The sequence below is a fragment of the Coregonus lavaretus genome, assembly GCF_964263955.1.
Source record: "Coregonus lavaretus genome assembly, chromosome: 18".
Lineage (NCBI taxonomy): Eukaryota > Metazoa > Chordata > Actinopteri > Salmoniformes > Salmonidae > Coregonus > Coregonus lavaretus.
This window is the reverse complement of record NC_140005.1, coordinates 33,566,228-33,581,500: the sequence shown is the minus strand read 5'-3', so window position 1 is coordinate 33,581,500 and position 15,273 is coordinate 33,566,228. Positions and strand designations below refer to the sequence as shown.

At 45.7% G+C, this 15,273-nt stretch overlaps 1 protein-coding gene across 3 annotated transcripts; it reads left to right on the top strand.

Annotated features, from left to right (window-relative positions):
- The first annotated feature begins 849 nt into the window (after positions 1-849).
- On the top strand, positions 850-6,013 carry LOC311145808 (uncharacterized protein). Of its 3 annotated transcripts, none has more exons than XM_084182123.1 (8): positions 850-1,966; positions 2,169-3,098; positions 3,375-3,605; positions 3,813-3,905; positions 4,092-4,238; positions 4,449-4,559; positions 4,736-4,829; positions 4,964-6,013. In XM_084182123.1, the coding sequence occupies exons 1-8, from the start codon at positions 1,127-1,129 to the stop codon at positions 5,653-5,655; spliced, it is 3,138 nt and encodes a 1,045-aa protein (XP_084038249.1). In that variant the 5' UTR covers positions 850-1,126; the 3' UTR covers positions 5,656-6,013. The 3 variants fall into 3 exon arrangements, with proteins under 3 accessions (XP_084038249.1, XP_084038247.1, XP_084038248.1); XM_084182121.1 differs by having other exon boundaries at positions 860-1,966; positions 3,360-3,605; XM_084182122.1 differs by having other exon boundaries at positions 1,048-1,966; positions 2,172-3,098; positions 3,360-3,605.
- Positions 6,014-15,273: the final 9,260 nt, after the last annotated feature.

Genomic DNA, 15,273 nt, shown 5'->3' with positions numbered 1-15,273 from the left:
TTCAGCGAGCACAACATTCTATAATAGAATTGTGTTATTTGACGTGTCAAATTAAAAGCTTAGTTGACACGTCAAATTGTGTTATTTGACGTGTATCTTTTTTGACACGCAACGACCCAAACCACGTTCCATACATGTGCAGTGTTGATGAGTCTGCAGTCCTTTAGCTCACGTAGCAGACAAGACCTGCGGTATGAGGTACTACAAACCCATGTCAAGGTTAGACAGATGGGTATTCAGACAATATTTACTTGGGTCCCAGCCCATTTGGGGTTGGAGGGGGACTCGGCAGCTGATCTACTGGCTAAACAAGCACTTAGTAGTGGGGATGTGGATGTTGTACTTTCAATGAGCAAGGCAAATAAAAAAAAAGCCTGATATGGACAGTGGTGGTGCAGAGATGGCAGGAGCAGTGGAATAGAAACCCTAAGGCAGGCATCTATTCCAAGTACAAAGGGAAGACGGCAGGAAGAGACAGAAGAGAGGAGGTGTGATAGGAAAGCATCCGAAAGGAAAGTGTGATTATTGCCAGGAAACAGAGACAGTGGAGCATGTATTGATACAGTGTGGGCAGTATGAGAGGGAAAGAGAGAGGCTGAGATCCAGTATGAGGGAGAAGGGGATACAGGAAATGAGTTTAAAAAGCATACTGAGTATAACGTCATTAGATACAGTCTAAAATATTTTGTTATATTTTTAAAGAGAAACGGGGCTGGCAGGTAGGATTTAGTTTCTTCCAGTCTCTGGCCCACACTCAACTACAGTATGTGGCGGTAATGCACCATAACGTTGGATGCCAACTGCGGATAAACCCCACCGAAGAAGAAAATGACCGGCTACGGAAATGACATACGCTGGCGGAAAAAAATGCTAGCAGTAGCCACTCTTTGCTCACGTCTGTCTTTGCCGTTAGCTACCTTCTGTAGCGTTTAATGATTGCACCGTTTCACAATATCCTCAATATATATGTATTTTTTACCATTGCAGTAACCTCTGTGTCGTTTTTTTTACAAACTCATTGGCTTGTAATTTAAAAAAAATCGAAATTCAAGTTACCTAATCTATCGATTGGTTCGGGGGATTCTACATGAATATCTAGCTAGCTAGCTAGCCTGCTACAGTCAAAATGGCGGACAACGAGGATGAGAGTGATGTGTCAAGTACAACAACAGGGGCAGATCATGGTACGATATATCAAGTTCAATGTGTTTCTGGATTGCAAGTAAATGAAACCCCTACAGAATTGGAAAACGAGAACCAAGTCGGCGAGAAATGTATTGAAGCGCAAGGCTTGACAGATTTTCTGCAAAGCTGCACAGAAGAGGAGACATTCGTTGCAAAGGACTCCCAAGTGGTTGTCAGCCAAACTGAGGAAAATGAACAACAACCTGAACAAAACATAACGTCTATTGTTGAGACTTCAGGTATTGCAACTGGTGCAGAGTATTCTACAGTCAGTGCTGACTTTGTAAACGCTCTTGCACCTGGAACCACCATTATTTATGTGCAACCAGACGGTAGTTTTGTTGAGGGATCAGGTCTGACTGCAGAGGAGCAGCAACAGCTAGTGGAGCAGTTGGCCAAACAGCAGCTTGTCACAGTGACGGAGAGTGAGGCTGTTCGCCTGTTTGAACAAAATCAAGTCATCAAAACACTCCCTACTACTTCATCACAGACACAGTATACCATTCCCAGTACAGCACTGGCTCCCAATGAACTGCAACAAGTGCTAGAGCAAGTGATCAAATCTCAGCAATCCATGGCCCAGACACCCAAGGAATCGGAGCAGGTTGTGACCACTCTGGACCCCACAACTGGCTTGTTCACGACTGTTGCAGCTTCAGAGATTGCAGTAGCAAGCCCACATCCACTGGTCACTATGCAGAATGCATCACAGCAGCTGAAGAAGGTTGCGAAACAAGTGGCACTTCAGTCCCACAATGGTACGCACCTGGTCCCGAAAAAGGTAACTACTTTTTTGATTAGTTTATTCTATTAAATTATTGCTCATGTGACTTTCACTGATATTTAATACGCTCAATTGTGAAATTCTATGTTTGATGAGAAAAAAAGCTAACATTTGATCATGGCACTTTATCAGCTGTATGAAATCTACTATCCATTAATTATGACCGCCACTGACATTAGTATTGTTTATATTTTACCAGCAGGAAACCATCCGAATCCAAGTCCAGATGCCCTCTGGAAAGCAGGAGGTGAAAGGACCTACGCAGGCTACCATTTCAATCCCCCAACAGAAGAATTTGGCTGTGAGGAGTCAAGGCCAACAGGTCAAAGTGTCTACAAACGGCAGTGTGAGCAGCAGCCCCCAGATCATCCACATCACACCCATGGTTGGACAGCAACAGTACTTCCTACAGCAGAACCCTGGAGACCCTCCCATTCAGCTGCTTCTGCAGAGTTCAACCCCCTTGGTTGGCAGCCTGGTTCCCATTGTGCACAAACTGCCCATGCCTGTTCAGACCCCTGTCCAGCAGCCTTCTGGTAAGGCCCCGGTCAATGGCACAGCAGTCACAGCAGTTAAACCTGCCACCACATCTGTCTCTGTCTCAGCCTCCACAGTGGAAAAAGTAAAAAGGGTCAAAACCAGAGTGAAGAAGGCACCGAATATCAAAACGCGTTCTGGGAGGGTGTCCAGACCGCCCAAGTACAAGGTGAAGGACTATAAGTTCATCAAGACAGAGGATTTGGCTGAGAGCCATCAGTCAGATTCTGACGATTACTCTGAGATCAGTGTGGAGGAAGATGAGGATGGCGAGGATAGTAAAAAGGGAGCATCATCTATGAGTTACAGTCACAAGCGGAAGGCCTTTCAATGTGAAACGTGCGATAAGGCTTACATAGGCCACGGAGGTCTGTCCAGACACTACAGGCTGAATCCCTCTCACGGTGAACTGAAGTCCACTCCTGAAGGGACCCCTAAAACGGAAAGCCCTGGTAAGAGCGCAGGCGCTGGGGCCGAACAAAAGAAGCCGACTGAAGAGAGTAATGCCAGCAGTGTTAAAAATACATCAGGTCCTGAGAAAAGTGATGCCACAGAGGAAACAGCTGCTGCAACTTCAACCACGCAACAAAAAGTAAGTTGCTCGAAAGTTACCTTGTCTAATCAAATGTTGACAAACGAATACCATTGGAATGTTGACGACCTGCAGCTAATTTAGCCGAAAGCTAATATTATGGTGATGTCTGTCTGTTATAGTGCTGGTTTCCCGGACACAGATTAAGCCTTGTCTGGGACAAAAAATCAAGCACAATGGAGAATCTCCATTGAAATAGCTTTTTAGCCCATGACTAGGCTTAATCTGTGTCTGGGAAACCAGTCCATAATGTTTTTACAGATTGTACCTTCACAGGTGGATACCACGGCAGCCCAAGGAGTAGCAGCTTCTACCAGACAGGCAGTGGTCCAGGCTCGGGGACCAGGGAGGCCCAGAGGACGGGGCAGACCACCTACCAAAGGCCTGCCGATCGTGGCAGCACATCCAGCAGTGAGACGGGGGCGTCGGGGCCGACCCCCAAAGCTAGGAGGGGGAGTAGCCAGTGTGGAGCAGCAGGCCCAGAGAAGGAAAGCACGGCTCAAAGAGGTACATCAAATTAGGAGTCAGAACACTTTCAACAAACGGTTGCTGCTAGGAATGTTTCTACACGAAGTTAAAAACAAGTGTTAAATATACAAAAAAACATTGTTGTTATAATGCAAAACACATGAGTATTTAGCAATGCTGTGAGTATAACATGAATCTCTGAACACCATAAGTTGTTTGACTGTCTGTCACTTGTTCCCTTGCTAGGTGACACACGAGTGTGATAATGAAGAACTGATGGAGACTGTGCTCCCTCGTCTGGCTAAGGTCATGACTGTATGGGAGTTCCTCTTGATGAAGGTAAGGTCACCACGCTAACCACCTGAACAAACAGTTGCACGCCAATAAAACAACTTACACAATAATTGTTTTTGCTACACAATGTTTGAATGCACTTTATCATACTTTTTAGCAACAGGCAAATATAGAATAAGACACAGTTGCAGTTTGTCGTTTACTGAATAATTGTATCCCATTAACCCTCAGGTGGAGAAGGGGCGGCAACCCAAAACCCAGTTTTCGGATGTGTACCGAGAGTTTGAGCAGCTCCACAGCCAGGTGAAGAAGATGGCCCAGGACTATATCAGTAACCCTCAGGGTGTCCACACGGCCTTGGAGGTCCACAATGTAGAGGTAAGAAGTATATCTATATTATTCAATTCAATAAAACTTTATCAATTTAGGGGGAATTAATAACGTCATAGCCAGATTACAAATAAAAGATCCTCCACGCATAATACACTGGGAGTTGAAACGTATTCAAATGCATTGAACAAATGTATTCAGTCTCGGAAACTTAATGTACAGAGTAAAATTGTTCATAATGTATGTCCTGTCGCTTAGGTTGCCAAATCTCTTGGCATCTTCGATGAGGTGAACAAGTTGAAAGTCCTGAACCCTCCAACGCAGCAGAATGTCACCAACATGGCAACCAAGAATGTCCGCTACATGGAGGTAAGCACCATTTAATTTAGACCGCACACTTTAACTCTACTCTTGCTGTTATGGAATTATGCTGTTACTCTTGCTGTTATGGATTTTTTTCATAGTAATGAATTGTTATGAGATGCTAAGATTTAAAGGTAATTGTTAGGTTGATGATAGTCTGTTTGTTATTTTTTTTAACCTAGAATTCTAAAATGTTACCTCCAACGAAGAGATTTAAAATGGAAAACCGGGCTGGTGTTCAAATCCATCAGAATGGCATTGAGACTTCCAAAAAAGGTATGTTGTATTTTTTACCTACTATCAACCTGTGGATAGGAATCTGCTAGGTGTCCAAACCAGAACATGGAAGAAATCATGGAAAATCACTAATTGTATTCTGCTTTCATTTCCCTGTATACTCTCACTCTCAGAATCCAGTGAGGCCAAAGTAGAGAACACCGCAACAACAAGCATGAAGGACATTTTACAACAAACTCAGGCACCCACCAAGAGCCCCGCGGGCCCTCAAGCCACTCAGACTGCTATTGTCAAACCACAGGTCGTCTCATCTAACCCAGAGATGAACGTAACACCCATGGAACTGATCCAGGATCACTTATCCAACAGCATGACAGAGACGGTTGGCTCAGTGGGAGGAGAGGAGGCCATGGAGACAGGTCAGGGTGCGTCTGGTACGGAACCAACCGAGGTCCTGAGCACCACTGACATAGCAGATCAGATGAAAGAGTTAGAGAAGGCCTTGGCCACAGACCCAGTCCCAGTAGATCAGCAGCCCAGGAGTAGTAGCACTCAGCCGCATCAGCCCGACAGTACCCTAGTCCAGCAGAGCGGCCTGACCCAGGCTGTCTCCACCTCCAGCGGAGGCCAGGTGGTGGTTCAGGAGGCCCAGGGCAGCCAGGAAGGCCAGGAGATCTACATCCAGACCGAGGGGCTCACCATGCACCTAGCAGAGGGCCAGGAGGGCGACATGGCCTCTGAGCGCATTGTCATTGTCAACGGGCCTGACGGCACCACCATGCACATCCGCGCCCCTGAAGGAGTCCCTCTGGAAGCAGTCCATGCCCTGCTTGGTATTGAGGCTGAGGGGAAAACACAGCAGTGATTTGTTGTTTCTCCATATCCGACCCTCTCAACATCCCCCATATAGATTTTTTCCATCTGGTGGATTTTTATTGTATTCCAAGTGTTCTTTATGAATTTGTAAACATTCTTTTCGATGTGGTGTTTTCATATTTCGACAAATTAATAGCCCTTCCTTTAAAAAGTGTTTAGTTGTTTGTGATATGTTTATATGTAGATAAATATCAAAAGCAGTTTAAAAAAAGTTGCACTATTTTATTACTTTTTATATATTTGGGCGTAACATTTTCCAAACATAAAATAGGTTTGTAATACCATGGGAAATTGATTCAATGGAGGGGAAACTTAAAAAGATAAGAAATGTTAAAGTTGTGGTTTTATTCATTTCCATGTTTCATTTGTTGTGATTCATTATTGCAGTACAACCATTTCATATGCTGTACAGTTTAGCTCATTTTCCTCTTAATAAAGGATGTGAGAACAAATCATTATTTTATTTAACAGAGTTGAAACCACCAGCATTGCTGTGCTTCATTCAGTGCATGCGAGTTCCTTTGTAATGTCCATACAGTAGTTGTATGGCTACGGTACTTACAAGTCCATACACAGAATAGAATCCCATTCAAATATGAAAAGAATGTTCCAACTGATGTTTGTTAGATTGGTCGATGCCCTGTCTCTGAAATAAGAACCTCTAACAGTAGCTTTGCACTGTTGTCTATGTACGGCTGTTACAGCCAGCAGGAGAGGTGCACCATTGAGAGGTCTGTGTTAGTTGTGTGAGCTAGTTCCTGAAGAATGGCCTGCTTCAGAGTCAGTTCATGCTTGTAGCCTTTGTAGAGCTTGGAGGAGATGTCAGCTGCCATGAAAATAGTGACATTTCACAAAACCTACATGTCATGGAACATACAGTGCCTTCAGAAAGTATTCATACCCCTTGACTTATTCCACATTTTGTGTTACAGCCTGAATTCAAAATAGATTACATTAATTTTTTTCTCCCACCCATCTACACACTATACCCCATAATGACAAAGTGAAAACATGTTTTTAGAATTCTTAGCAAATGTATTGATAATGAAATACAGAAATATCTCATTTACATAAGTATTCACACTGCTTTGCTATGACACTCCAAATTGATCTCTGGTGCATCCAATTTCCTTTGATCATCATTGAGCTGTCTCTACAACTTGATTGGAGTCCACCTGTGGACATGATTTAGAAAGGCACACACCTGTCTATATAAAGTCCCACAGTTGACAGTGCATGTCCAAGATAGAATTATGATGAGGCATACACTACCAGTCAAAAGTTCAAAGGTTTGACTATTTTTTACATTGTAGAATAATAGCGAAGACATCAACACTATGAAATAACACATATAGAATCATGTGGTTACCAAAAAAGTGTTAAACAAAGATTTTATATTTGAGATTCTTCAAATAGCCACCCTTTCCCTTGATGACAGCTTTGCACACCCTTGGCATTCTCTCAACCAGCTTCATGAGGTAGTCACCTTGAATGAGGTAGTCACCTTGAAACAGGTGTGCCTTGTTAATTTGTGGAATTACTTTCCTTAATGCGTTTGAGCCAATCAGTTGTGTTGTGACATGGTGGGGGGGGGGGGGGGGGGGGGTATACAGAAGACAGCCCTATTTGGTACAAGCCCAAAGTCCATATTATGGCAAGAACAGCTCAAATAAGCAAAAGAGAAACGACAGTCCATCATTACTTTAAGACATGAAGGTGTGTCAATATGGAACATTTCAAAAACCTTTAAAGTTTCTTCAAGTGCAGTCACAAAAACCATCAAGCGCTATGATGAAACTGGCTCTCATGAGGACAACCACAGGAATGGAAGACCCAGAGTTACCTCTGCTGCAGAGGATAAGTTCGTTAGAGTTACCAGCCTCAGAAATTGCAGCCCAAATAAATGCTTCACAGAGTTCAAATCACAAACACATTTCAACATCAACTGTTCAGAGGGGACTGTGTGAATTAGGCCTTCATGGTCGAATTGCTCCGAAGAAACCACTACTAAAGGACACTAATAAGAAGAAGAGATCTGCTTGGGCCAAGAAACACGAGCAATGGACATTAGACCGGTGGAAATGTGTCCTTTGGTCTGGAGTCCAAATTTGAGTTTTTGGTTCCAACCACCGTGTCTTTGTGAGACGCGGTGTGGGTGAACGGATGATCTCCGCATGTGTAGTTCCCACCGTAAAGCATGGAGGAGGAGGTGTTATGGTGTGGGAGTGCTTTGCTGGTGTGTGATTTATTTAGAATCAAGGCACACTTAACCAGCATGGCTACCACAGCATTCTGCAGCGATATGCCATCACATCTGGTTTGGGCTTAGTGGGACTATCATTTATTTTTCAACAGGACAATGACCCAACACACCTCCAGGCTGTGTAAGTGCTATTTGACCAAGAAGGAGAGTGATGGAGTGCTGCATCAGATGACCTGGCCTCCACAATCCCCTGACCTCAACCCAATTGAGATGGTTTGGGATGAGTTGGATGGCAGAGTGAAGGAAAAGCAGCCAACAAGTGATCAGCATATGTGGGATCTTCTTCAAGACTTTTGGAAAAGCATTCCAGGTGAAGCTGGTTGAGAGAATGCCAAGAGTGTGCAAAGCTGTCATCAAGGCAAAGGGTGGCTACTTTGAAGAATCTAAAATATATTTTGATTTGAACAATTTTGGTTACTACATGATTCCATATGTGTTATTTCATAGTTTTGATGTCTTCGCTATTATTCTACAATGTAGAAAATAGTAAAAACCCTTGAATGAGTAGGTGTGTCCAAACTTTTGACTGGTACTGTATATGTACATATCTACCTCAATTACCTCGTACCCCTGCACATCGGCTAGTACCCCGTATAGCCAAGTTGTCATTACTCATTGTGTATTCCTTGTGTTATTATTTTTCAATTATCCTTTTCTCTGCATTGTTGGGAAGGGCCTGTAAGTAAGCATTTCACTGTTAATATACAACCGCTGTGACAAATACAATTTGATTTGAAACACCGCAGTGAGTTCAGAAGAACAAAAGCTCTCACAGGATAACTTGACTTTATCCGGCAAACACTCTGCATCAAAACTCAGAAGACAGACAGTCTGTCTCGCGCTTGCCACTGGGTCTGCGTCGCACCAAACCGCGTGCATCACAGACACTGGGGATCCTCAACCTCATTCGATCCACCTCAACACTCAACGCCACCCCAGTTATCAATCCTTTCAGTGGTGCTCTGCTCCGGAGAGCAAAGCAGGACACAGCTCTCATCCCGAGTCGCGAAACGCGTAGCACCCTCACCCTCTGGGCAGCAGACACACAAAACATCAACACAAGTCCACTTCTGGATACTTTGACCGAATTGACAGAACCCAACTCCTTCTCAAATCAATCAAATGATATCCGGTGGCGAGCACGAGACTGAGACCCTGTCTGTCTTTCTGAGTTTGATGCAGAGTGTTTGCTAGATAAAGTCATGCTAGGGTATATAAGTTATCCCGTGAGAGCTTTTGTTCTGAACCCACTACAGTGTTTAAAATGTTATTTGTCACATGCTTCGTAAACAACAGGTGTTGACTAAGAGGGAAATGCTGACTTACGGGCCCTTCCCAACGATGCAGAGAGAGAAAAAATTTGAATAATAGAAAAATAATAACACAAGGAATAAATACACAATGAGTAGCCTAACAGTAACTTGGCTATATACATGGGGTACTGGCCAGAAATTGTACCCCCACTGGGCCAGAGTCATCGCTGGCATTTTCCTGATCATTGCGGTGAGGCTCGGAAGCCTTCACCTCACCTGTCGGCGCAGGTTCTTCCTCTTCACTTCTGTCACGTTCAATTTCTGAGTTCGCTATCCGTCGACTGCTCAGGGTTGTCAGCAGAGGAACATCTAATAATCAGAGGAACATCTAATAACAGAACAGAAAACTTACTGAAAGCCACACCCCCAATAAGCCATGAATCTGACTACATTGAAGCATATGTCACTGGCTATATGCACCATGCCACTGTCTATTTCATTTGTTAATTTAGCAAACAAGACAGCTCCTAATCCAGTGCCTTTATCACAGTCAACACACCTATATTTTAAGCTTTAAAAATGCTCAATTGTCTCTCAGCCTCATGGCAAAAATGTGTAGAATAGCATGAGATGAGCTATAAAACTGCACATTTTCCTTTCTGCCCCATGGCAAAATGTTTAGAAAGCATGAGATTAGCTATAAAACTGCAAATGTTTCTCTTTGCCCCATGGCAAAATTGTACAATTGCAGGAAGTAACTGCTACAGCCCAAGGATGCCAGTTAACAGAGAATATCCTCCACAAGATGTGGTCCGTCCGCGCCGACCAGCTTACCTGCCACAATATCTTGAATATTACAGCGATGGCTATGAGTCAAGGCACAGACAACCACACACATCCACATACCACTCCTACGAGGGAGAGCAGCTAGAGGGTTTTCTTGAACACTCGAGGTGGGATATACTGCAGTCAAAGTGGCCTTCTTCCCCTTCAACAACTCATCACCGGTCCAAGTCACCACTCTGGCTGACCAGCAGAATAGAGGACAGAGCCTCAGCCTTTCCATTGGTTGCTAATTTACCAGGTTCCCACCTCAGGCTAACCTCGACCAGAGATCGCCAAGATCAGCGTCGAACCTCGACTAGAGATCACCGGGATCAGCGTGGACCTGAGCGTGGACCACCAGTGACAACCGGAGAGGTCTCACTGCGTTTACACAGCCAGTGTGACAAGATTGATGAGCTCATTGAAGCAGTCCGGAAGATGGAAGATTCCTACAGTCCATCCGACCACCGTTGCCAGTACTTACCTGATGGACACTGCCAGTTGTCACCTGACCGTCTCAGCCAGTACTTCAACAGTTCTCACCTCTTACAACTGAAAGACGTCTTAGAGGGGCAGAACAGGGACCTGTGCCACCAAGCTGCCCAAGAAGTTGATGACATCATCTCAGAGATCATCATGCAACAGATACTACACCAGAAGCGCCATAATGAGGTTCTGCGGCACCAGCGCGACCAGCTCTTTGACGCCAGACGTCGGAAGATGCTTGAGACGCAGTGCCGTTCCACATCAGCTTCACCATTAGCCCCGGTCTCGGATCCGACCCCTGCTGTGGAGTCCCTTACAGCGGTGCTACAGCTTTCTTCAGGGCCAGAGGAGCTACCAGAGCTCACCCTGGCGGAGCACCCTACCACTGTGCTCCAGCCGACCCCAGCCGTGCAGATCCAGCCTGTTCCGACAATTAAGCTCAAGTTAGTAGTGGGGCCTACTACACCGGCTCCTGCCATGGAGCTTCAGCTCGCCACTCCCACAGCTGTGCTTCAACCAGCGCCTGTCACAGAGTCTCAACTGGTTCCCACAGTTGTGCCATCGCAGGCTCCAGTGACAGAGGTTCTGCTGATCCCAGTTCTGGACCCAAGATTAATCCTTACCTCCCTGCCTTTTCGAGAGCAGGAAGACCTACAGCCTTCTACAGGGATGGAAGAGATACCAGAGTTCACCGTGAGGGAGAACCCTACTCCAGCTGACACCTCTGAATGTCAGTTGATCCATAATGCGGGAGCCCTGTCTGTAGCTGCTGAAGGCGCCAAGTCCAGCCCTGCCACTCAGACCGCTCCGGTCCCTGCCAGGTGGGATCTGCCTAGTCTTACCTTCGACGTCCAGCCTACTGCTGTCCAAAGACGTCTCCCTGCTCCTCCCTAGGATCCTCCTCCAGTCTCTACTGCAGTGGCTCGGTCCGTGTCTGCTGTCCAGGCCCTGTCAATCCCTGCCTGGTGGAACCTGCCGGTCTCAGCCCTGGGGTTCTTGCTAGCCTCGCCAAACTGTTTCCCGCTAGCTCCAGCCTTGGGAGACCCTCCTGACGTCCCCGTGGGGTACCCTCCTGATCAAGGTGTTCAGTGTTTTGTCGTAGGAGACACCTCACCTTCTGCCCTATTAGGTCCTCAGTCTATAGCCCCAGAGTATTTTAGCCCTCAGTTCCCTACATTCAGCCTATCAGTGGCCTTGATTCCCGGGACTTAAGTTTCAGTTAGTCTATGACCCAGCACGCTATGTGGTCAGAAACGTGCTTTCCCCATCCTGATGAGCATTTCCACAGTTTTCCCTCCTGCTGAACTTTTCCTCCTGTGGACTGAATCCCTGTATGTCTGATGTTTAATTGTGCGTGCATCTAAACAACACATAGTTAATGTCAGTTATCACTGGACATGATTCTCAGTTATCTGAACCATGAGTGGTCAGATGTGTGTTTGATGTGTGTGTGGATGTGGACATCTTCTTCCATTAAACTCCCCTTAACCTGAACATCCGCCTCATCCTTGTTCTTACCGGACATTCTGTAGTGGTTGCTACCGGCCTTAAGCCAGCACCTAAGGTTTCTTATTACATTCATGGTCCTTCGATTCTCTACAACACTCTGCTCTATTTTACACCTATTATTGGTTGTTTGACTGCGAGCCTAGCGGTTAGAGCGTTGGTCCAATAACGAAAGGTCGCTGGTTCGAATACCCTACCCAACAAATCTGTCGATATTCCCTTGAGCAAGGCACTTAACCCTAATTTGCTCCAGGGGCACCGTACTACTATGCCTGACAATGTAAAACAACACATTTTACTGCACCTATCTGGTGTGTGACAATAAAACATATAATATAGGCTACTGAATATAGCCTATTCACGTCCCAGGAAGAGGTTATAGGTTTCCTCCTGGAAGAACAAGTAAGCGAAAGTAATATGAAGATTAGAACACACGTGATGCTTTTTGATAATCATAGATTTAACATGAGCATTTTTGTTCAATTAACAAATACTTGCATGGACACGTGGTATCTTGAAATTATCCGCCAACGCAGTCTCCCAGCACCGCAGCAATCAGTGCACTGCTGAACCGGGACAAAGAGGCTGGTCCTCCAGCTCCCACTGACCACACCGCCATCACGGCCATGTTGTACAGCGCTTTTCAGACAGCCAGCGGAGTGGAATATCGCCAAGTAGCCTTCCCCGCCGAGCACACGACTTGTCCCTCTAGTCAAAGCGGCTAGTGCCTCTCATCTTTCTAAAGATCTAATTGAACTGTACAATATTAATATGTATATATGAATAGTGTGTAAATAGTATTTTTCAAATTCGGTGCACAAATGTGTTTACATCCCTGTTAGTGAGGATTTCTCCTTTGCCAAGATAATCCATCCACCTGACAGGTGTGGCATTTCAAGAAGCTGATTAAACAGCATGATCATTACACAGGTGCATCATTACACAGCATGATCATTACAAGGACATTCACGTAAATCCACACACAATCAAATGGATTGTGAACTACCTGACCAATAGACCACAGTTCGTAAGACTGAACCAGGCAGTATCAGATCGGATATGTACAAACACGGGGGCACCGCAGGGGACGGTCCTGTCACCGTTTCTGTTTACCCTTTACACAAATGACTTCACACACAACAATGAACTAAGCCACTTACAGAAATTATCTGATGACTTTGCTATAGTAAGCTGTGTCATGAGAGGAGACAATGCTCATCACAGGGATATTTGTGAAATGGTGTGAGGCCAATTACTTGGACCTGAATGTACTGAAGACCAAGGAGCTAGTGGTAGATATTAGGAAAAATAAATATGTTTTTAATCCTATTTCTATTAATTGTGAAGTGATTGGTCCTGTTGACTCTTATAAGTCCTTGGGTGTAATAGTGGACAACAAACTGAACTGGAAGGAGAATTCTCACAGTGTCTACAAAAAAGCCCAATCCAGACTGTACTTTTTAAGGAAGCTTAGATCTTTTAGTGTATGTGAAAAAGTATTTGTATGTTCTATAGCAGTGTAGTGGTGGTTGTGTAGTGACCTACAGTGGCTTGCGAAAGTATTCACCTTAGCATTTTTCCTATTTTGTTGCCTTACAACCTGGAATTAAAATTGATTTCTTTGGGGTTTGTATCATTTGATTTACACAACATGCCTACCACTTCAAAGATGCAAAATCATTTTTTTGGTGAAACAAATAAAGGATTACTTAAAGAGGTAGGGTTTCAAGTGTCTCCGGAAGGTGGTCAGTGACTCTGCTGTCCTGGCGTCGTGGGGGAGCTTGTTCCACCATTGGGGTGCCAGAGCAGCAAATAGCTTTGACTGGGCTGTGCGGGAACTGTGCTTCTGTAGAGGTAGGGGAGCTAGCAGGCCAGAGGTGGATGAACATAGTGCCCTCGTTTGGGTGTAGGGTCTGATCAGAGCCTGAAGGTAAGGAGGTGCTGTTCCCCTCACAGCTCCGTAGGCAAGCACCATGGTCTTGTAGTAGATGCGAGCCTCAACTGGAAGCCAGTGGAGTGTGCGGAGGAGTGGGGTGACATGAGAGAACTTGGGAAGGTCGAACACCAGACGGGCTGCGGCGTTCTGGATAAGTTGTAGGGGTTTAATGGCACAGGCAGGGAGCCCAGCCAACAGCGAGTTGCAGTAATCCAGACGGGAGATGACAAGTGCCTGGATTAGGACCTGTGCCGCTTTCTGTGTAAGGTAGGGTCGTACTCTGCGAATGTTGTAGAGCATGAACCTGCAGGATCGGGTCACCGCTTTGATGTTAGCGGAGAACGACAGGGTGTTGTCCAGGGTCACGCCAAGGTTCTTTGCACTCTGGGAGGAGGACACAATGGAGTTGTCAACCGTGATGGCGAGATCATGGAGCGGGCAGTCCTTCCCCGGGAGGAAGAGCAGCTCCGTCTTGCCGAGGTTCAGCTTGAGGTGGTGATCCGACATCCACACTGATATGTCTGCCAGACATGCAGAGATGCGATTCGCCACCTGGTTATCAGAAGGGGGAAAGGAGAAAATTAATTGTGTGTCGTCTGCGTAGCAATGATAGGAGAGACCATGTGAGGATATGACAGAGCCAAGTGACTTGGTGTATAGAGAGAATAGGAGAGGGCCTAGAACTGAGCCCTGGGGGACACCAGTGGTGAGAGCATGTGGTGCGGAGACAGATTCTCGCCACGCCACCTGGTAGGAGCGACCTGTCAGGTAGGACGCAATCCAAGAGTGAGCAGCGCCGGAGATGCCCAACTCGGAGAGGGTGGAGAGGAGGATCTGATGGTTCACAGTATCGAAGGCAGCGGATAGGTCTAGAAGGATAAGAGCAGAGGAGAAAGAGTTAGCTTTAGCAGTGCGGAGAGCCTCCGTGACACAGAGAAGAGCAGTCTCAGTTGAATGACCAGTCTTGAAACCTGACTGGTTTGGATCAAGAAGGTCATTCTGAAAGAGATAGCAGGAGAGTTGGCTAGAGACGGCACACTCAAGAGTTTTGGAGAGAAAAGAAAGAAGGGATACTGGTCTGTAGTTGTTGACATCGGAGGGATCGAGTGTAGGTTTTTTGTGGAGGGGTGCAACTCTCGCTCTCTTGAAGACGGAAGGGACATGGCCAGCGGTCAAGGATGAGTTGATGAGCGAGGTGAGGTTGTCACGATCGTCTAACAGAGATGAGGACCAAGGCGCAGCGTTGCAGGCAAACATACTCTTTATTAGAGACACGATCAAAAACAACAAAACGATAACGTGACAGTTCACGGTCTAACACAACAGACTAGAAACAAG